The 22,845-nt window shown below is 38.4% G+C and overlaps 2 protein-coding genes and 1 pseudogene across 6 annotated transcripts; 2 read left to right on the top strand and 1 right to left on the bottom strand.

Moving 5' to 3' along the window:
- Positions 1-1,669: 1,669 nt before the first annotated feature.
- On the bottom strand, positions 1,670-20,525 carry LOC146482381 (uncharacterized). Of its 5 annotated transcripts, none has more exons than XM_085107218.1 (9): positions 20,455-20,525; positions 9,169-9,242; positions 7,648-7,713; positions 6,902-7,151; positions 5,685-5,838; positions 4,686-4,906; positions 3,137-3,190; positions 2,901-3,026; positions 1,670-1,881 (listed from the first exon to the last, which is right to left on the bottom strand). In XM_085107218.1, the coding sequence occupies exons 1-9, from the start codon at positions 20,465-20,467 to the stop codon at positions 1,670-1,672; spliced, it is 1,170 nt and encodes a 389-aa protein (XP_084963344.1). In that variant the 5' UTR covers positions 20,468-20,525. The 5 variants fall into 5 exon arrangements, with proteins under 5 accessions (XP_084963344.1, XP_084963345.1, XP_084963347.1 ...); XM_085107219.1 differs by having other exon boundaries at positions 20,461-20,511; XM_085107221.1 differs by lacking the exon at positions 7,648-7,713 and having other exon boundaries at positions 20,455-20,482.
- On the top strand, positions 12,766-15,104 carry LOC146482382 (uncharacterized). Its single transcript, XM_085107133.1, has 4 exons — positions 12,766-12,865; positions 14,059-14,193; positions 14,643-14,827; positions 14,904-15,104. Exons 1-4 carry the CDS (start codon positions 12,766-12,768, stop codon positions 15,102-15,104), a joined length of 621 nt encoding a protein of 206 aa, XP_084963259.1.
- LOC146482383 (uncharacterized) lies at positions 15,230-17,668 on the top strand (annotated as a pseudogene).
- Positions 20,526-22,845: the final 2,320 nt, after the last annotated feature.

The raw sequence follows: 22,845 nt of genomic DNA on the forward strand, positions 1-22,845 counted from the left end.
CAAATATCTGAGCGTATTTTTAAAGTCAAATGGAGGCTATTGTGTTTATTATCCTTCAAATATTTTTCGCAACATACGGGAATCTCGCGGGAATCGGCAGGATGTGCCATTCTGTCATATGTCAATCACGTCAAAGTTTGTCAGTTGGCTTCCAAAATCTCCACGTCAGATTTCGCTTCAGGTCGAAAGCGTTTGTTTGGAGAAAAGGTAAAACATTTGAAAGGAAAGTAAACTTGTTTAATTCCGTGAAAGACAAAAGCAAGATACAAGTGGCGGATAAGGTTACAGGGAATCTAACTACCTCTCCGAGAACAAGCTAAAGATCACTGAAAGCGAAAAACTTTAAAGTATCGCATTCCGTAAAAAGTGTAAACTGCTGTCAACGAAACAGCCGGCGCTTTGTCGTTCTCTTCCTTTATCTCGTGTTCAATTGGAGCAGCACTTTATATCGAAAATACAATTGTGGAATTTGCTAGCCGAAAACGACCTGTGAAGAAATCGAAGCTGAACCTGCAGTCGAATACGACGCCACCGGTTGTTTTTGCTGGATTCCATCAAAGCGCTTTCTTTGCTAACTTGACATTGAATGGAGCCAGCAACGAAGTCGCTCACAATCACTGAGGATTAAACTTGTTGCTCGAGAGTAGGCCGGACAAGCTGCTTCTCTTCATAGAGAATTTCGACATCTCGGGGTATCATGGCTGGTTTTTGTTTCGTGGACGAGATTTTATGTTCGCGAGCGATCTCGACCAGGTGAGCATTGATAGCATCATTTACCGGCTTGAACTCTGTCAGTACTGTCAGTAATGGTACTGAAATTTATATTTTCGTTATTTAAATTTCTTGTATCCAGGCCAGCACGAATTGCTCTCATTGAATTACAACTGTAATTTTGCCGTCGTGTGAGCGAGCTTCGAGCTTATTAGTCTTATTAATTAAACTCGTTTAATAGCTTGTTGATGGCTTTCTCATTTCGCCAGACTGAAAGAAAACCATAAATACTCTTAAATGAGATGGGCTAAAACTTTTCGCCTTTCATATTTTTCAGTTTTACCACATTTTTAATACAAAGACTGTTAAACAGAGTTCAAACCAAGAGAAAATGTCGCAAATACGAGCTTGAGTATTTCAACATTTCGTTTACGAACAGCTTACCGTCAAAAACGTTTAGAGCGTAATGTTGTTTTCTGGTAGTGGTTTATCGACCAGCAGGTTTATCTCTTCTTCTGTCACAAAAGCAAACCGTTGCCCCATCTTGACATTAATTTTAATTGCAAACTTGACGCTCCTTGAAGTTTTTGAAATTGGGGAATATCACTTGGGGAATATCCTCGGATATTCCCCAGTTTTAGCTGGGGTATATTCGGTCACGTGAGGAGTTTAGACCAATCGCGCGCGAGCGAAAATATGTTTGATGGATTATAATGGCTCATAGTCGGAGTTTTTGAGCCAATTAGAGAGCTAGAAATGCAATAGTCGGAGCTGAGAATATACTAATATCGTTTATAACTGAATGCTACAAATGACTAAAACAGAACAGTTAGACTTCTCAAGAGAGTAAAACTCTGCAGCAAAACCGGCAATCAGATGTAATTAGAAATATTTTGTCCATTATCATGAATGCCTCATTGACGAAAAGAATAAGAGTTAATGTATTTTGAACGCTTTTTCAAAACTTTCTTTTTTTCAGTACCATCTCCATCCCAGCGGTACATTTAGCACTACTTGGCCAATCGCAAACCTTGAGATTGGCGTTGAAGTGGAGACCCGCAGGACAATGTTTCCAGTACGTTGCTCCGTTACCGCACTGATAGAAGCTGCCGCAGTCGTTTGGGTCAGCGTAAAGTCCTGTGGCTTTTCCTGTGCAGAAATTCTTGTCCTCTGGAATCAGATTAAGTACACCGATAAAGAGTTCATATTTAATTAGAATTTGCCAATGATTTCCATGTCTAGCTCATCGCTAACTCTGCTCGTGTACCCAGAATCATTAGGCTCTTTGGCCAACGGTTAGTCGCCTGGAGAACCTCTGGCTGCCTGGAATTTTTTCAATGCAGGATTTCTACGGTAAAATAATGCAAGTGAAAGACAGAGCTCAAAAAAATTTAATTTTCACAGCTACTATTAACTCAGAGTCTCTGCTGGCCACCAACTGCTACTTGGTGAAAGAGCGTAAGGATTCTGGTTCATTGGGGTACGAGATTAGTGCAATAGAGTCAAAAGCAACGAGAACGGTACGGGCAATGAGTAGGTAGAGAATAAAAAGCAAACAACACAAAAGTAGTTTGAATTTTGGATAAGACTCACTGAAAGAGTCTTGGTCTGGCCAAATTTCTCCTTAGATCTTGAAACAATGAAGTCAAAAGGTCTTTATTTGGAATGCAGTAATACAATTCAAAGATATGAATTGCGTTGTTTTAACACAAATTATACTGCCTTGTAGGGCATCTCTTATACTTAGTGCGCAAGCACGCCTTATAAAAGTTGCTTCAATACTAGGCTACTGTAAACTAAATCTCACGCAAATCAACCAAGCGGTAAGTGAGGCTAGTTCCCTGCACCACATGGAAAATGCGTGGAACACCAGTATGATCTTGCTTTTTCCGTTGTTTGAAAAACATTGTGATTATGATCCTCTCCCCCACCCACCCCGTTGACATTCCTGACTGAAGGCAGTTGATGATCTATGAATTGCTTTTACACTACAAAAAAGGTATTCATTTCCAATACCAGTTATGGTTGTAGAATTCAATTAAACTATTTAACTGCTAAAGGCAATGGAGTTGATGCACACATTGGTCGTAGACAACAATAATAGTGAATTTCGACTGATCATGGTTGTATAACACAACCAAACTATTTAATTCTCATACAGGCAAGGTTGTTTATCCCTTTAATCTTACCTCCGGTAGGTTTTGTGGGAGTAGAGGGACGGGGAGTTTGTCCACCTGTTGGTTGTGAGGTACCAGTCTCTGTGGGCGGAGTGCTTCCGGCGGAAGTTGGACCTGGTGCGCTAGTTGGACCAATAGCTGCGAGTTTAAACGAAACAGAAAGAATACTCATCCTTAAATGAGGTTTTCCCGAACGTAGCTTTCCACTTCAATAGGATATAATGAGTACAACAGCTCTCATTACTCACGCTGCTCAGTTTTTCCTGCTTGCCCGAAGCACTTTATGTTTTCTGGCTTACTACCTGAAAAGATAGTAATTGAAATTGAAAATTAAAAGTAGCAGTTTGGATGTGGATATGCAAAACTAGCCTTACTGTAGTATACTTTCGCAACTCGTTAATTGGCCGGAATGTTTGTGTGCCGCAATACATGAAGGGCGTCATCAAGAGTCTCGAGAAGATTGTCTGATGCCATCCGTGATTACTCTCGGTGAGCAATACTTCGTTGCAATATTAGGAAGAGCTGGCTAAACAAACATGAGAGCAAAACAAGCTTCCTGAGGGGAGAAACGTTTTCTCTCTTAAGCTGGAGCTTGTTTTCTCCACTCTTCCTTCTCTTGTTCTTTTGTTTTAATCTTGATAGGGATTGGTATGAAGTCAGTTAAAGTATCGCGAGGATTTTGACCCTTTTGGTACAGCGATCACTAAGCTGAACAACTTGCAAAGCATTTCCATGACACCAAGAGAATAAAAAACAACGAATTCTTGAAAAGAACAACTCATAATCTGTTCTAGCGCATTTTAGAAACAAAAATACGACAACTCCAAAAAATTAGCCTTGCGTTGCAGTTGGACTAATGTCACTTGAAACTCTGACTTGTCACTCAAGAATCGGACTATGCCAGGGATTGTATAGACTGTCTGCGACGCAGGCTACAAAAAATAACCCAACCTTTTTTGCTTGAGGTTGCAATCCATTCCGACCTTGTTCATTTATTGGCCAGAGACAATCAGGACAGTTTTTAGTACATTGCCATGATAATTTTAATGGTAAAACTGGACCATTATAAGTTTAAGCTATCCGTTAAAACGAAAACGTCTGGGGTTTTTTGTGGTACCAAACCTCCGTCACACTTCTCCTGAAATTGTCAAGGTATTTACAGTCGTAGGGTCTTACAACCCTTCAACCCTTAGTCTCAACAGACTCACATAGCTCGATTGCCCATCTCCCTTTGAATGAGACAAAAGTAAGCACATTTCTAAACGGTCGAGGAAAAATTGACAAATTCAAAGATTAGTCCACTTTATTTTCTTTCTTTCGGAGCGATATTGAGGAAGTCCTTGAGGTAAGTGGACCCCGGTGAGAAGACAGAACATTTTTCTTTGGGATGGATGTTTTCTTTCCTCAGGAATTCTTTATATCCTTCGGAGCTAGATATGGGGTCCTTGAAAGTAACCAAAGCGTTTTTCCCTTCATTAGGAATTATTAGTCGCTTTACTCTCGTTTATAATAAGTTGGATCAATACCCAGTTCTTGTTTCTGGGCTGGATTGGTTATATCTTCCCACTGGTGGAGTGCAACATTGACAAAAAACAAATAAAAAAAAAAAAAACTTAGCCACGCAACCAGGCTAACATCAGGAGAACCCAACGACAGTTTTCTCTCAGATCCTTTGAAACGCTGTTTTAGGCTATCTGGAGTGCCTTTATAGCTCTGTAGGTTCATTTTAGAACACTATATAATATTTCTATCTGTTCGGTCATTCTAGGGGAACTTGGGTCCACCCAGCAAACCCACCTGGATTAAATCCCGAGTATTGTATATCAGTAAGGATGTTTTCATTGTTCCTTATCCCAGGCACCGTGCTGACGAGTTGTTCTCCACTGATGCTTGTCAATCTAAATCTCTTGGGGAATTTTATTTCTCCCAGACCATTGATGGTAAAGTAGTTGTCATCTGTACGCTTCATACAGACCCACTTGTTATTATGCTCTATTTCCATACCCACAGTTACAATCCTGTTGAAACAAGGACGGAAACAACAACACCAAACTAAGAGCAGAGGTTCATAAAAAGACCACTGAAAGTTTCCTTCCAATATGTTCCGCGCAAATTACCTTCAGCTGAAAAAGTTGCTAAGCCCATCTGGCACAAAATTAAAAGGTTTACAGATATTGAAATTTTCTAGATCTTCTTCTTCGATTCATTTTTTGGAAAGAAACTCTTGGCGTTAGTAAATCGTCAACAGGAATTGCACCGTTGACCATTCGCACACTGGCTGGGTTCTATTGGATACCAGGTCATTAACTAGGTTCATATGATACTGAAGTGCCCTAATATATAGTAGAACAAGTGCAACAAAAATGACGAAGACGACGATTTAATCACGTTCAAGTAAATAATGGTTAGCCACCGAGCTTTGCCGGTGTGAAGCTCGCTTTAATCGTTCTCCCATCCTCAATCAGCTTTGAGGGAAGAGAGGATAAATAAAAGGTACTTTCATCCTCTCTTGCTTTGAAGCTTCTAGCTAGCGGAGGACAAGCATTTTTGTATTGAAAACGTATGAAGACATATGTATAGCTGTTGCATGTTGTTTTTGTTTACTCCTACTCTTTTTTGGCCCTTTTTGCATTGCTTTCTAATCCGCAACGTTAGGCTTGTTGAATCGAAACCGGGTGTGGGGTTAGCTTGTTGCTTTTGAACGCTGTAGAACCACAAGGTTATACTGCACTCACTTGTAGTTCCTTTTGTTGTCAGTATAAACTTTATTGAAGCCTTGCATAACTAAAGACTTACTTAGAGTTTCGAGCCTGTAGTTTCATCGACCAGGGGTTGCTTCCGGTAAAACGCAACTGGATGTTTCCCTGTTTGCCTGGCACACTGGGGCACGGGACCGCTTTGAAGGAAGTCTTGTATTTACCAAAACCACTGATATAAAGATCAAACCCAGCTGGACAGTGAAGAAAACGAAATGTTATAATGAAGAGTTTAAAACAGCACGAAAATGGATCAAAAACAAACCGCTTATATCAGCACTTCAAGTATTCAACACATCGAACACTACCCAAATATGGTCATGATGCATTGAATACTTGTCGTTCGCATAAGATAACAGATTTCCTGCGATAAACGTAAAAGGTGTCGGGCAGAAAATGACAAAACAAAGATCGTCTCTAGCTTTTTTGCGATAAAACTGTGCTTTGTTGAATGTGTTGAATAATAAAACAATCACCCTTCAATCTTACTGAATTTCCCCTGATTTTAGCCAACGCGGCCTTTTCGGCTAAGTATCAGGCGATATTAGGTGCGATTTCGCAGGATAATTGTTATATAATTTAATACATGTACACTTGCGGGAACGTTTCATTGTCCAGTTTGTCATACGCAGGAAACTCAGATTTGGCGAAGAGACTCTTATCAGTTGCAGATAGGAGCCGAATTAATGATCTTCGGACACGAACCAGATGTTAACTACTGGTCATGAACCACCGGGGAAAATCGTGGTGAGCAAGGTCATTCAGTATTTCCCACTTCACATGACGATTGTTCCAACTTAAATGGTTAAAGTGTAAGTCATTCAAGTTAAGTTAAGGTCTAATCATTGACAAATGTTAAGCGAAAATTAACTGACTTCCCTCTCCCGGTCTGGGGCCCTACAAGCTAAGCTCACCTGAACTTCGAATTGAATGCAAGATCAAGTAATTGACCTATTATCATATCATCTTTCTGCTTAGAACGGTTTTCAATCGAGTGTCGTAGAACCAAAACCAAAGTAATTACGCTGGCCAATTGCATCAGATATAAACAACACAACGAGCCAATCAGAATTCAAAGCAAATGCATGTAACTGGCGCCAAGCGCGGGAAAACGCGTGCGGCCAAAACACGGTTGGTTTTAGCTTGGATTCCAATTGGTTGAGAAAGTGGCGCGAGTTTTGTTAACCAATTACAGAGCGTAGTAATGCAAAAACAACGCAAACGCGAAATTACTTTCGACACTCAATTGAAACCCACCCTGTTGACAGCCTCCACATAGATCTCCAACGTATGCCTTGTAGGTGCCCTTCATGGGTGTGGGCCCCCCAGTGGAGGGGCTCGTTTGTTCTCCGTTGGCCGTGATTTCAATGCACATACCGCACCCAAGGGACTTCTGGTAATCATACTGGCCAGCTGCAACCATAATCCATCCGGGCTGTTTGTTCAGCGGCGAAGGAGGATCTAAAGCGCATGCTCCTCCTCCTGGATAAACCCCGTAGTAAGTGCTCTTGGAAGTTAAAAAAAAAGTTAATATATAAATATGCTTTTATACAGTTTGCCGGGAGGGGGTGGTGCGGCAACCAAGTCCCTAGATGAAATTTCTCGCATAGGAGTCGATGTTTCTCAGCGCAAAGTTACCTTTTCCAATAAGTAACATGCATCTACTTTCGCAACTTTACTACCCAATCAGAATTTCAAAATAGCTTTCAGCAAAGGTGGGCCAGCAATGGTCCCAAATATTCGATGTCGTCCAAACTGGGGTATTATCGAATGATGTCGATACTCAAGAGAGGTATCGGTTGTCAAGGTCGACACATTGTGACCTTTTGCGGCAAGAAATGTTTTTTTGAAATGTCCTATACTGTGATCAAGGAGGTTCATTTTTCAACGAAGAATAATGTTTTGGAATCCCAAGTATGTTAGTATTTTCTTGTCCAAAATCAACATTATTTTCCTGTTTTTGACAGTTTTGGGTTTTATTTCCAAGTTTCAGTGTAACTTACATCACCTTTGGTGACCTGAACATATCGACTCCATATTGCTTTGACATTTTCCATGGTCGTTTCTCCCTGTAAACAGCAAAAATAAATGTGAACCAATTCTAATGACTTGATGGAAGACGAAAAGCTAACATTTCAGAGGAGGATCAATACGGAAGAGGAGTTTACGCTCATCTCATCAATTGTTTCCGGTTAGGTTTACTTTTGCACAGAAAAACAATGTAAAATACGATACAAGCTTCGGAACCTTTACCCTGTTAGCAGAGCGTTTCTTCCTGTAAGTTTTCTAGCACGAAGTCCATCACGAAGTCCATTGCGTCTCTTCTATTTCGCGCAGTTGGCTTTTCTCAGCGTCGAGACGAGACGTTAAGTGTCCCCAAGACAGGGACGCTAAACGAATTCGTTCGCGTCTTCGGTATTTCGCGCATTTGCCTTTTTTGCGTCCCCGAGACGGTACACTGGGAACGACTGCTGAAAACTCGCACTTTGGCCAATTCTGAAATGTTGTAAGCCTCGTTACGAAAGAGAGGCTGAGTGGAAAGCTTTTCACGTGAAAATTAGTTTAAGAATGATGTATTATTCAATTGAAGTAACACAGGCATCACTGTGGATAAAACTAGTTTCATGGGTCAAACATCTTTCGGCATACCGCTAGGATTTGAATATCAATGTGTGGCACTGATGCACAATGGAATAAATGTGATGGAATATTTTTAAGCGTGATGAATGAATAAGAATGGTGTATTATTCAAAGTGTCACAGGCATACTCGATAAGATCTCAGGTTCGACTCTCAATAGGAGAACTCGGATTTTCTTTTTCCAAGTATGCCTAATGCCCCATTCACACCAAGGCTTAAACACGTTTAAAAGCTGTTTAGTTAAACACAGTTTAACATTGTTTCTTTCATAAAAGGTGCTTTCGGATTTTTACCGACTATCGATTTAGCACATTAGTTAAAGTTTAGTTGAATCCTATGTGAAAGCCAATGGTTCAGCTTTCTGTTATCAATTTTCATTTTGTTTAACCTGGTTTAATTTAACATGTTTTGTTGGTGTGAATGGGGCTTAAGTCACTTACTGAATATAATAATACATCATTCTCATTCATTCACCAAGCTTAAACAATATCCCATCACAATTATTCAATATTAGTTTTGTTTGCATATGGATGAAAAGTAAACTAAGTTTGATAATAAAACTATGCACGAAGGTTCGTTTTCAAAATGGGGGTTCATAGCAACTCGGAAATGGCCTATTGACCACACCAGCTGACCGCTTATAAATTATGCAAAATAATTTTAAGAATTTGAATTGAGGAGACCACCGGCACAGGATAAACATTTACACCAAACAGTAAAATAAAACCCTTATTTATACTTGTAGTTTAGTAACTAAAATTGCATCAGTTTTCTAAGTTTGAATTGCTTTCCTGTATTTAACGGTTCAATAGCGTAGCCCGGAGTCATTTCACCGCGTTTTGCTAAGGGTTCACTTTGAGGAAAGAGACACAAAGTTCCCCTTACCTGAACAAACTTCACTTCAAGGTAAATAGAGAAGATGATCGCGACAAACAAGGAGATCATTTTAGAAGTCATTTCTGAAAAAATGATACATCACCGTTATTACATTGGTGGTATGTGATACTGTTAGTAGTGGAAATGCGTGAGCTGCCTGAAATACCGCAGCAGACGCAATGCCCGTCTCAAGACAACGTGCCGGCACAGACTACCTACTGCCGTCGATACGACTAACAACGTGTAACAGGCCGACCTTAAAGAGTGGTCGTACGCGTAATTATGAACTGAAGGGATGGTCCGGATAAATAAGATATTGCTTACACACGGACAGGATAGGGATTAACGAAATTACTGCATAAGCATTTTTTTTAATCATGATCGGAAAAGTGGTCGTATTATGATGAGGGTGACACATTAATGAGGGTGGAACGAATATTTCATTTTATGAACTGACTTTAAAGGTTATTTGGTGCGCCACCCGGATAAAGAGATCCGAGAGCTGACGTTTCGAACGTTAGCCATTGGTCAACTGTCTGACGAAGGGCTAGCACTGCAAACTGTCGATACTCGGACAGTAACCCACTATCAACTACCAATATTCGTTTCCACGCCCCCCACCGACAACTCATGTTCAATATACACAAACGGATACGAATCGTCAAAACACCCTCAGCAATCGTACCATTGGTAAAGGATTACGACTTGTCAAATTCGTACCATTGGGACAAATGGTAAGCTCCTCAGTCGATCGGAATTCCATTGGTGAAATGCATCTCACTAACACTTGTAAGCCTTGCGAAAACGAATGGTCGATTGGTACCATTGTTACCATCAATGGTACAAATGGAAAAGTAGTCAGTCGATTGGTGAACCATTGGAATCACTCATGTCGAATACACAAACGGTTACGATTCGTCAAAACACACTCGCCAATCGTAGCATTGGTAAAAGATTACGATTCGTACCATTGGAACGAATGGTAAGCTCCTCGGTCGATCGGTATACCATTTGTAAACGGCCTCTAATTAACTGACTTGTAAGCCATGAGAAAACGAATGGTCGATTGGTTCCATTGGTACCATTGGTACAAATGGAAAAGTAATCAGTTGATTGGTTAACCATTGGAATCTGCATCTTAAAACAAACGCCATGACTTGAGTATTCCTTGATCTGTAAGCGTAATAACTCGTTCTTTCAATGCATGAACCGAAATAAGCGTGCTATACATGAATATATCTCGTTCTTTAATCCATGAACCGAAACAAGCACGCTAAACATGAAAATATCTCGTTCTTTAATCCATGAGCCGAAACAAGCGCACTACACATGAATATATCTCGTTCTTTAAACCATGAACCGAAACAAGCAAGCTACACATAAATATATCTCGTTCTTTAATCCATAAACCGAAACAAGCACGCTACACATCAGTGAAAATACCTCGGCTCGTTCTTTAATCCATGAGCCGAAACAAGCGCACTACACATGAATATATCTCGTTCTTTAATCCATTAGCCGAAACAAGCGCACTACACCTAAAAATATATCGTTCTTTCATCCATGAGCCGAAACAAGCGCACTGCACATGAATATATCTCGTTCGTTAATCCATGAGCCGAAACATGCACGCTACACATGAAAATACCTCGTTCTTTAATCCGTGAGCCGAAGCAAGCGCGCTACACATGAATATATCTTGTTCTTTAATCCATGAGCCGAAACAAGCGCACTACACATGAGTATATCTTGTTCTTTAATCCATGAGCCGAAACAAGCACGCTACACATGGAAGTACTTCGTTCTTTAATCCATGAGCCGAAACAAGCGCACTACATATGAAGTATATCTCGTTCTTTAATCCATTAGCAGAAACAAGCGCACTACACATGAATATATCTTGTTCTTTAATCCATGAGCCGAAACGAGCACGCTATACATGAAAATACGTCGTTCTTTAATCCATGAGCCGAAACAAGCACGCTACACATGAAAATACTTCGTAGTCTTTAATCCATGAGCCGAAACAAGCGCACTACATATGAATATATCTCGTTCTTTAATCCATTAGCCGAAACAAGCGCACTACACATATGAAAATACCTCCTTCCTTAATCCATGAGCCGAAACAAGCGCACTACACATGAATATATCTTGTTCTTTAATCCATGAACCGAAACAAGCGCGCTACACATGAATATATCTCGTTCTTAAATCTATGAGCCGAAACAAGCACGCTACACATGAATTTTTCGTTTTCTAATCCATGAGCCGAAACAAGTGCGCTAGAGATGTTCTATATCAAACGACTGAGTAAACTTGACAAACGTCATAGCTTGAATATTCCTTGATCTAAAAGCGAACCATACGAAAAAGTGTCGATTGCACACAAAATTTGGTGGCTCCTAAAGGAGCCGGTTTTTTTTTTTTTTTTTTTTCTTCTGCATTGCAGGGATTTTTTTTAATGTTTTTCTTGTTTTCTTTATGCATACTTCAGAGTACAGGTGCTGGCTTTACTGTTTCGGCAGCCCGTTGAGGAACAACAGTTTCTTGTTATCAAGGTCGTATAGTAGTAAAACCACGTGCTTCTTTTTCCGTCTGCATTGTTCAAGACGAAGTCTATCTGTCTAGCTCTCTTCTCTGCTTTCTCTGGCTCTCAAGTTTGTGACAGTAGAATCCACCTTGAGATCAAGATTGGGGAACAGCCGTTGCCTAAACAGAATAGCATCAGCTTGAATGTATCGCAATCTCTAATAGGCTTCCGCCAAAAATCCATTCGTAGGTCTTTTGGCCAGCATTTTAGAGGAAAGAAAGAGTCTCCGTTCATGGTCTTGAAGAGGTCTGCTCTCACCTCGGATATTTTACTTCTGGAAAGGTGTCTGACCGTCTCGCGCTATTCACGCAGTGTAGACATCGCTCTGGAGTGACGGTCTTCGTTCAATTCGTTAAAGCTCATGAGAGTGGCTACTTCACGAAACAACCACGGCGTTATAAGGTTAATGTCTTATGCAAATTTGCACTTTTTCGGTATCTTTCTTCTAAAGTTTGACATTGTAATTATAAATGACTTAATGTTGTCTCACCTTTTTATTGGATGCTGCCTTATACCTCTCTATGGACACTGAAGGAGGATTGAATTGGCGCGTGAGTTTCACACCCTTTTATTAGATGCTGCCTTGTATACCTTTCGAGGTCCAAAGAGGATTGAATCGGCGTGTGAGAAAAATGTTGAATGTTTATCATCTTGTGTTGAAATAGGGCAATCTGTCTTATTATACAGTATTAAAATAAATAATACCGTTGGGTATATTTCACGCAATACACGAAATGTTACACTGCGTTCCGCTACTTTACGCAATTATATTTGTCTTAATACATTTTCAGTAATCAACCATTATAGTTATTTGTTATAATTGCAATCATTTTCGGTCAAGAATGATCACAAAGGCTGCATTCGAAACACAACAATATGAATTAACCTCTCACTTTCTAATTGGTCCATGTATAAACATTTTTGATGATAGTCGGCGCTTTCTAAACGGGCTGTTCAGATTCACTGTGTTTGCACGCGTTGTCAGGATTGTTCTGCTACAACTGTATGGAGAAATGGCCAGTTGGTTGCAACGACTTGACGGCGAAGATTTGGAAAAATGTTATGAAAATGACCTCGACTGGACACTTATGCCAGAAAAACTGCGTGAAGTAAGTATTTGCATGCTTACTTTTTTTTTTTTGAAACGATGCCGTTTTGACAAACGTCCGTCTGTTTAAAAATTAACTGCCCTCAATCATCAAAACGATGTTTTAAGGCTTACCGGTCCTTTCGCTACACGGCAGATTTTAAAATTGACATTATCCTCTAATATTTGAACTCAATTTACGTCTCGCGCAAACACTGTGAAACGTAGAAACAGCTAAGATGATTTTTCCCCCGACTGACTCACTTTAAGAACGATAAATAATCACATGTTCATACTTATAACGGTGTAGCGAAACGACCGGATACCGTTTTAAGAGAAACCTGGTAATGTCATTTCACTATGAAAACGTTCTTCTTCAGTTATTTGAAATAACTTAACCCAGAAAGGAAAATTGGGGACAATTTTGTCACTGTCGCGTAAAATTATTGTTCTGATCCGACTCGAACTATCAGTCCCATCAGTTGTTCTCTTTACTTTTAAGTCTGGTTTTCGCTTGTTACACAAGCGCGAGCATCAAGGTCCCCGGCAAATGAAAACTTACGCCGACACAAGCATTAGCACGAGCACAAAAATGTTCTAAAAATTTAAAGGGGATAAGTTGGCTTAAAAGAAATTAAAATCTCAGTTTTATTTTAGCTTGCTTTTGACAATCCTAACAAAAACATTTAATACTATTCCGTAAGATCTGTCGTTCCAGCTCTCCGATGAATTTTGACCACAAGTCATTGAAGACACCACACAGACCATTCACCATTAAAATAAATAACCAAATTATAATATTTCATAAAATAATCCATAAAATATTGCCACCTAAAGCTACATTGTTTTATTTCCTTTTCATTTTTTACCATTCTACTATTAACAAACACACCAAATGACACAAAAATTGTCTAGGAATTCCCTGATATATAGTGCTATAATCCCAATTAATCGTCATGTAATTTTTATTTGAGCCACTCCACTTCACATTTCTCCCGTAGAAAACTATGTGCAGCTGTATTGTAATCATTAAAAATACAAGATCCTTTATACTCCGTTACTTAATATCATTGCCATATTATTTTTTATTGTTTATTATTCTGAGAACCATGGTGATCAATGCCACACAATAGAGTGAGCTGAAACACAAACAAAAGCCTACACTCCATTTCTGTCAGAAGTACTAGTTTATTGACTTTTCATATTCCCTTGCATTTAGATCATTCATGCAACATCCCTGGTTGCAAAACAGTGTTAGTTCTTGATTGCAACATGAAGAATGCCCGCCAAGTGTGCATGTTAAAGAAGGTTGAAGAGCTCCATTTCCCTGGCATTCCTGGATCAGTTGTAGTCGGTAAATATGGGTTAATGATCGTGCAACAGCTCAAACTTGAATTTATTTAATCATTAACCAAAATCCCACCAGTTTTTACAATCCAAGGCATAAAATGGATAAATAGATTTTGTTGATATTTCTACCTTTTCATCACCTTCGTAGACGTAACAGCACTTGTAACATAATTACAGCATGTACACCAGCTCCTTAAAGGGCCCTAGTCAGACACACCTTTGTTTTTGTTTAAATGCGAGAGTTTGGCTATTATATTTTATTCGGAGCATGTCGAAATGAACGAAATCACTGTGAAACTACTAAAGATAATAAAAAATACTTTCAGGAACACAACTTACAGTAAAGCAATAAGATTTCGCTTCACCATGCAATAACAATAATTTCGATGGCATCTAAAACGGCGGAGGCTGACTAGGGTCCTTTTAGGTAAAATAAAAAAAAACGTTCCACAGGCTGCCATAATACACATGCAAAAGGAGCACGATATTGTCCCGATCATTGTCGAAGAGCAATGGTATTTAGGGATGACGAAGACAACAGCACCACTTCTAGCAAGCACCCTGACAGTGACCAACCTGGGTCATTGATTACTGCAATATTAGATGAAAAACAACTTTGCCACAGTAGTAATTATCAGGTAAAAGCAAACATCTTGTATAAACTGATTTCAAATGTTAAATATATGAACTTAAAGATTATCGCTTATTAACTAGGTGTTATGGGCTGGTGGCCGCACCAGCTGGGTAAAGAAAGAGAATCTCCCAACCAAGATACAGGAATGTTTGAAGAATCATGGCAACAATTACCACCAACAACAAATGACCATTAAAGAATATGGGCAAACCCGCATAGAATTCAGGCACATTTCCACAGCTTCACAACCAAGAGCCATTACTGCTGTATTAAGAGGTTAACGGTACTAAAGATCATAACGTTAAAATAATGATTTATTCATGTAATTATTACATTACTTTTTTTAAGTAAAGAACAATAACAATTTATAAAGTATTCTTACATTTTTTAACATTAAAAACATAAAATGCCTCTACTATCAGGGCACAAGTATCCAGAAGCCTTATTCTCCTTTAAATCAATAAAAATCGCATATTCATACTAAAGTATAAAACAATTTTATAAAAGAACTCCCTATACCCTTAGATGAAATGTTTTATTTCCATTGCCAGTTTTATTTATCTAAACACTTTTAATGTCATCTTTCTATACTTTAGTACTGGATTCGCCATTGAACATCACACAGGCCATCAAAGCGTTTCAAAGTTGTCTTTTGGCACCGAAAAGGCAAGACACAAGGCAAAAAAACATAGAACAGCAGGAACTGTACATTACACTTCAATTACCAACATAATGTGGTGTATTATTACAACTAAGTAATGATCGCACAAGTTCCTGACAATGGTGAACAAAAAATTTTTACAACCTTCATCCTATAAAACTTTACATTTATCACTATAAGAAGGGGAAGCTGAGCCAGGAAAGGAATTAAATAAAAAAATATTTTTAGGTCAGTCATTGTTACTTTAAACAACAGAGTTCTCCCTTGTTTTCAGCAAGAAAGGGTAAAAGAACGTTTCAAACCAGTAGCGCAATCCGGTGAATGGCAGCTATGTTTAATTCTTTCTCAAATTGCAAAGCCACTTCATCGCTGATGTTGTTGTTTCCTAAAACAAGCATTTTTTTTTTTGAAAAGATAGTATTACAGTTCACTGCACTGAAATTTTACACCGTAGACATTCGATATCAAAATTAAATTAATGAAATGGAGCAGAATTGTAATTTTTAAGTGTTTTTAATTATTCATTTACCTGATGAATTTTCAAGAATTTTAAGGGACCTTATGCAGTGATATGTGGTGCGTCATGCAGTAAATTTTACCGGTTTCCGACTGAAAAGGACAACACTGAACAAATTAATAGACACTTCCTTGCCATATTCCTTCAACATAACTTCTTTGTACCAATAACTGATTAATCCCATTAATTTTACCATTAAAACGCTGAAATTGCATTGTATGTTTCCATCTAATACAACTACTTACAAATTTCTCATGCTAATTATTTTGACACAGGAATTCTGGCAATTGCAAAACCCTGCTCTATAGTAATGTCAGTGTGAAAGAACTATTTGGGGCAAAAAGTAAAACACAAGTATATGCACATCTCCACGAACAACTGCCGAAGCCTGAAATGCATGATATAGGTAAGTTTCAACACAGCACATTAAGCCATCACCCTACTCAAATTACTCAATAACATACTTTTAACAAAACTGCTATCTATTATGTGTTGTCTCTCCTGAATGACATAAATTGTTCTTTCCTCAGTGTCTAGTCAATGCCTACTGAAACACAGTGAACAGTGATGTGAAATAAATAAAATCTTTCCTCATACTAAGTTTCCCTTGTTACAGAAACCATCTGCTATGATGATGCATGCCACCTGAAAAAATTTGCCCTAATTCCTTGTAGATCAACACTCACAACAAAAACAAAAAAATGGCAAATATGGAAATAGTGGTTGACAGATTCCACTTCAAAAATCATGTTGGTGGATGGTGTAAGGAAAACTGCAATCCCTACAAGAGTGACAAACCCCAAGGAAGTAACTATATTGCCTAGCTAAAAGCTTAAGTACATACTTTACATCAAGAAACAGCAATGATTGTACAGTCAAACCTGTTATTTGATGCCACCATAAGAGCATTACAGGTCAAGTTCACGATGAAAATTACTTTGGGCACGTTAGTAATAACAGCTTAAAAATTGACTGCATAATTTCGCAAGTTTAATTGTCTATCATGCGGCTTTTCCTCAGTCTTCACTTTTAAATAATGATTTGCCTGCCAATTCATACTGTAATCACTCTATGCTCGACATTAATTATTTGTAACTTTACGATAAAAAATTCTTCATTTAAATAACATGATCCAAAATTAAAAAAAAAAAAATATTTCAATATCCAAAATTAATTAGTCCCGGGACAAACGCGATGTGGCAGTATGTGTACATAAATAGCACATATCTTCTAACATATACAACAATACTCCTTTAGACCACATACCTAAAGGATACAAAATGCACCAAAGTCATAACTAAAACTTTTTCCCAAAAGAAACCAGTAGCAATAGTTGTATCATAATGGACCTTCAATGCTTAAAAGGGATAATTTTTCCCTTTTTATTTTAACAACAATCATAATCATTTCACAAACATACCAGAACAAAATAAACAAATTAAACAGATATAAGATAACAATGATCGTTCTTCTTCATTAACAGGACGTCAACACCGAAGTATGTGAGCAGTTGTTTTTCATGGTTATCAAAGTTGAGCCACATAACTAAACATATGAATTGATGGAGATTCTGTGGCCAACCACAAGCTTTGGTGAAACAATACTTTGTTTTGACAATGAAAATATCCAGAACCATTTGTTTCTTTTTAAATGGGAATTTAAATTAAATTTTACGTCAAATGTATCTAATAACTTTTTTTACACAAATAAATGAGATGCATTTCACCAATGGACGAACGGAATCCCACTGTACTCAAACCAAATCGTAGCGAAAATAGTCTAAGTCCCCTTAATGAGATGCAATTCACCAATGTTGTCCCAATGGAATGCCAAGTCACTCTATTGGTACCAATTGTACCATTGGTACCAATGGACGACCAGAATCCAACTGTACTCAAACCGAACCGTAGCGAAAATAATCTAAGTCCTCTTAATGAGAAGCATTTAACCAATGGTGTACCAATGGAATGCCAAGTCACTCTATTGGTACAGATCGTACCATTGGTACCAATGGGCGAACGGAATCCCACTGTACTCAAACCGAACCGTAGCGAAAATAGTCTAAGTCCCCTTAATGAGATGCAATTCACCAATGGTGTACCAATGGAATGCCAAGTCACTCTATTGGTACCAATCGTGCCATTGGTACCAATGGACGAACGGAATCCCACTGTACTCAAACCGAACCGTAGCGAAAATAGTCTAAGTCCCCTTAATGAGATGCAATTCACCAATGGTGTACCAATGGAATGCCAAGTCACTCTATTGGTACAGATCGTACCATTGGTACCAATGGACGAACGGAATCCAACTGTACTCAAACCGAACCGTAGCGAAAATAGTCTAAGTCCTTTTAATGAGATACAATTCACCAATGGTGTACCAATGGAATGCCAAGTCAATCTATTGGTACAGATCGTACCATTGGTACCAATGGACGAACGGAATCCAACTGTACTCAAACCGAACCGTAGCGAAAATAATCTAAGTCCTCTTAATGAGATGCATTTAACCAATGGTGTACCAATGGAATGCCAAGTCACTCTATTGGTACCAATCGTACCATTGGTACCAATGGACGAACGGAATCCAACCGACTCAAACCGAACCGTAGCAAAAATAGTCTTAGTCCCCTTAATGAGATTCAATTCACCAATGGTGTACCAATGGAATGCCAAATCACTCTATTGGTACAGATCGTACCATTGCTACCAATGGACGAAACGGAATCCCACTGTACTCAAACCGAACCGTAGCGAAAGTAGTCTAAGTCCCCTTAATGAGATGCAATTCACCAATGGTGTACCAATGGAATACCAAATCACTCTATTGGTACCAATTGTACCATTGCTACCAATGGACGAACGGAATCCCACTGTACTCAAACCGAACCGTAGCGAAAATAGTCTTAGTCAATTCACCAATGGTGTACCAATGGAATGCCAAGTCACTCTATTGGTACAGATCGTACCATTGCTACCAATGGACGAACGGAATCCCACTGTACTCAAACCGAACCGTAGCGAAAATAGTCTAAGTCCCCTTAATGATATGCAATTCACCAATGGTATGCTAACTGACTGCCAACTGCATTCCATTGGATTCCGTTCGTGTGTATTGGACAACACTTCCACCGACGCAGCACCACAATTTCCTTAGAAACGACCGAACTCTTATCTAATCAGCTGACGAGTTGATCGGATTTTCCGGACTACAAATATTCTTTAATTCTTTATTTGCATTGCAAGGAAATGGAATGACTTTCCAGGATATAATCTTCATACCGAATCATTATCTGTTTAAAAGAGAGTAGACTTAAAATTTACTTGAATATTTATTGAATCAGTAGCCATCTAATTTTATCTAGTTCTAGAAATTTTAAAAATATTTTTGTAAGTTTTTAGTTAGGGAAACTGTTTTTATACAGGGTTAACCTCACGATTTCCCTATTCAGGGTGTTTTTGTATTTGTGTTGAAGCCTCCTGAATGTTATGTTATGTTATGTTATGTTATGTTATGTTATGTTATGTTATGTTATGTTATGTTATGTTATGTTATGTTATGTTATGTTATGTTATGTTATGTTATGTTACGTTATATTATGTTATGTTATGTTATGTTATGTTATGTTATGTTATGTTATGTTATGTTATGTTATGTTATGTTAAGTCATTTATGTATTCATCTGATAAAAAAGGTTTTTGCACAAGGCCTTGTTCGACTTGAAGCAAATCTTCAGCAGAAATGGTCTCCACGTTTTCACGGATGTCAAGTTTTTTTTTTTTTTTTTTTTTTTTTTTTGCTGACTAAAATAAATGCCAAAAATGTCTCCAGGCAAAATACTAAAAAGATACTGTGAAAAACAAATTATATGCATGGGGCTTAAGTCGGCTAATCAACTGAAGACTATTTTTTGTTTCGGGGACGCCACGTTGAGAGACGTGAGTAAAATGTATATATTGTTTGTTTTCGTTCATTCATGTTTCAAGTGTGACACAAACATATATTGTTGTGGTTGCTAGTATTTTCGTGAGTATTAAATCGATTAGCCGAGCTATAAAGGTGTAGTTCCATTTTACGTGTGTACAGACGTAAATTTAGCTTTCTTCACCTACGTAAATAAGATATGAAGCTATAAATGAGCCGCGTAGGTAAACGTTAAAAGTTGAACAGCACTCAACTTTTTACATTTAAGCAAATCGTACATACGTCGCTTCTTGTTTTGTTTATAAGTACGGAAAACCAGCCGCAACCATATCCATACGAACGTAAGATTTACGCGGCAATGTAAATGAAATCCACTTAAGGCTAACGGTTTTCGTTTACTAAGAACTAAAGCGGAACGCTGTCCCACCCATTTGAGTCCACCCACAGTAGCTACGGAGAACTCGACTTCTTTGAAACGTCACAGTTACCGATATAAAATATGTTAAATAATGCCATTTCGAATTACCTGTACCTTGCATTTTCAAAAGTCAAATCTTGTTGAGTCGAGTTGCTTGGCAATTGCAAATTGAGATCTAAAGAAGATTTTGTTTAATTTTTAAGGTCCATTGATTTATGTGTCAGTGTATCGCCACTGTGACAGGTGCGCTTATTCAGTAAGACCTGATAACGCGAGATAACTATGACCTTAGTGTGATTAACAATAGACAAGAAAAACGACTGGTTTTCAATTGAAAACTGCCGAACGTGTATATGTCGCGTATGAGCGCATTTAGTCGCTTCAGTGACATTATTTACTACTAGCAACCCTCGATCAAAATAATCTCGTAGTTCTACTACTAATTCTTCTATAATTTTTGCAGGGCCATGAAAGCTGATTTCTTATTTGTTTTGTTTGGCTTGTTTTTTTTCTTTGTTTGTTTGGTTTTTTTTTTTTTTTAACGGGAATCAGTTTTACTAGAACGCATGACATTTTTAAAATGATATAATGACCTTGCGTGTTGACAAGCGTACAAAGCGACACCCAGGTTCAGTGCTGAAAACTATCGATATAAGCTATTCCTCGAAACCAGGAGCCATAATCAGGGATGGAGACAGTAACGAGATATCATTTTTCCTTGTGGGCTTGTCCCCATGTGTTATACCAAAAAATCTATTTTTAGAAAAAATTGCACCATACGCGCGTGCGCGCACGAGTGTAAATGGCCAGGATCGCGCGTGGAGAAATTAATTTTTTTTTTTCTACCAGTTCAAAATGACGTCCAAATTTTAAAATTCTGCCGGTGAATATCTCCTCAGTGCCCACACTTAAGGAATTAGACTCTCACAACGAAAAGATAGCAATTGAAAGAAGACGGGGAAAGTTGAAATAAGCGGCCTATTGATCACATGACTCTCACAGTAAAAGTCAAAAAGGCGCCAAGCGGTGACGCTGCGTGCGTTGCTACAGTTGAATAAATGGAAAAAGCTCAGACACGTGACTTTAGTGAATTTTTTTCTCAGCTGCTTTTGCCAGTATGATGTGGTTCAAACAGTAGCCGAAAAATGTCTAAACTCAGCTATTTGTTGTTGGAGAAAGGCTAAACAGTTGTGGAAAGTTATGATTCTGCAAAGTTGTTACGCAGTTTTCGCAACCTCCCGGCATATTGAGCTCTGTCAGCTTTCACTGTTTTCTTGCTCACGTTGAACTGGAAAGAGAGCGTTTTGCTGCTTGGAATCAAGTTCCGTGGCCATACAAATGAAGAAGCAATAGAACAACCGGCCACGTGGATGGACTTTCTAACCAGGAAAAAAAATTACGCTTAAAAATTATACCAGCTTTATACCTTCTCACATTCGTAAAACCGCAGCTGGTTTCTTAGCTATTATAAACAAAGCTTTTTACTGATGCCGGATTAATAAAAAAGTGGAGTGGATGGATGCATTTGACTATGATCGACACCGAGTTGAAACATTTAGATTAGGGGGGGGGGGGGGGGGAGTTCAGGGTTTTAGTCAAGATACCCTTAACTTCAAAATAAGCGGTAAAAATTCTCTGCTGTTATTTTATCTTAATATTTGTTTTCACTCCCACGGACATGCATGAAAACTTGTCATTTGTCTGCTAGTTTTTTGCGGTTTCAACTCTAGCTTCAGTTCTTTTAAAAGTTCTGCCGGAATCATTCTGCAAATTATTAGCTTACTTTGTTGCTAGTTTGATGTTGAGGAAATTTATCCTGTGCACTTGAAAAAAAAAAAAGAAAAAGAAAAAAGAAAGAGTTTGAAAACAGATAAGAACGTGTGTTTACAGTTTTCTGTTTTATTGTCCTTTCGATGACCATAGATCAACAACTACCGTAATAAACGAATGAACATTTATCTCAAATCTTACGTGTAATACTTCTTGAAAGCAGTAAGCTAACAGCCGTCATAAGAAGCAGTAAAATTTTCAGCAGAAAGGATCAGTAATCGAGAATTCACTTCTGACTAATGTTGAAAAATTTGACACTGATCTGTGAAAGGAATCTACTCAATTTGGCAGCTTTTAGTTTGACTATGTAATTTCTGTAAATAAACTGAATTCTTTGTAACCTTTCGCTCGGTAATCTCTAACTTTTTTTAACCAGTAACTGTTTTACAGGCACTCGGCATGTCCGGCCAAGAGATCCTCTCTTGGTCCGGCTTATTACGTAAACCCCGGCACAAACTCGTAATAAAAATGACAGTTTACAAATTTATGTGGAAGCGCCGAATATTCATGACATGCACAGTGAGCGCGTAGAATTGAAACCGCTTGGGACAAGGACTTACAACCAATTTGAAATAAACGGTTTTACCGACTTCGACTTCTCAAATAAACTTTGTTTATAGATATCAGCATTGCGGAGAATATTTTTATATTGTACTGTCGTTTTTTGCT

The sequence above is a fragment of the Pavona decussata genome, unplaced genomic scaffold (assembly GCF_977016875.1).
Source record: "Pavona decussata unplaced genomic scaffold, jaPavDecu1.1 SCAFFOLD_46, whole genome shotgun sequence".
Taxonomy (NCBI): Eukaryota; Metazoa; Cnidaria; class Anthozoa; order Scleractinia; family Agariciidae; genus Pavona; species Pavona decussata.

Bases quoted from the DNA above. Each gene is read 5' to 3' on its own strand.
- LOC146482382 (XM_085107133.1), top strand. From the start codon at position 12,766: ATGGCCAGTTGGTTGCAACGACTTGACGGCGAAGATTTGGAAAAATGT. The intron at 14,194-14,642 runs GTAAATATGGGT...AACGTTCCACAG, and splicing joins TCCTGGATCAGTTGTAGTCG to GCTGCCATAATACACATGCA. The intron at 14,828-14,903 runs GTAAAAGCAAAC...CTTATTAACTAG, and splicing joins GCCACAGTAGTAATTATCAG to GTGTTATGGGCTGGTGGCCG.
- LOC146482381 (XM_085107218.1), bottom strand. The intron at 7,714-9,168 runs GTAAGGGGAACT...TGCTGTTTACAG, and splicing joins TTGAAGTGAAGTTTGTTCAG to GGAGAAACGACCATGGAAAA. The intron at 5,839-6,901 runs GTGGGTTTCAAT...TTCACTGTCCAG, and splicing joins ATGTGGAGGCTGTCAACAGG to CTGGGTTTGATCTTTATATC.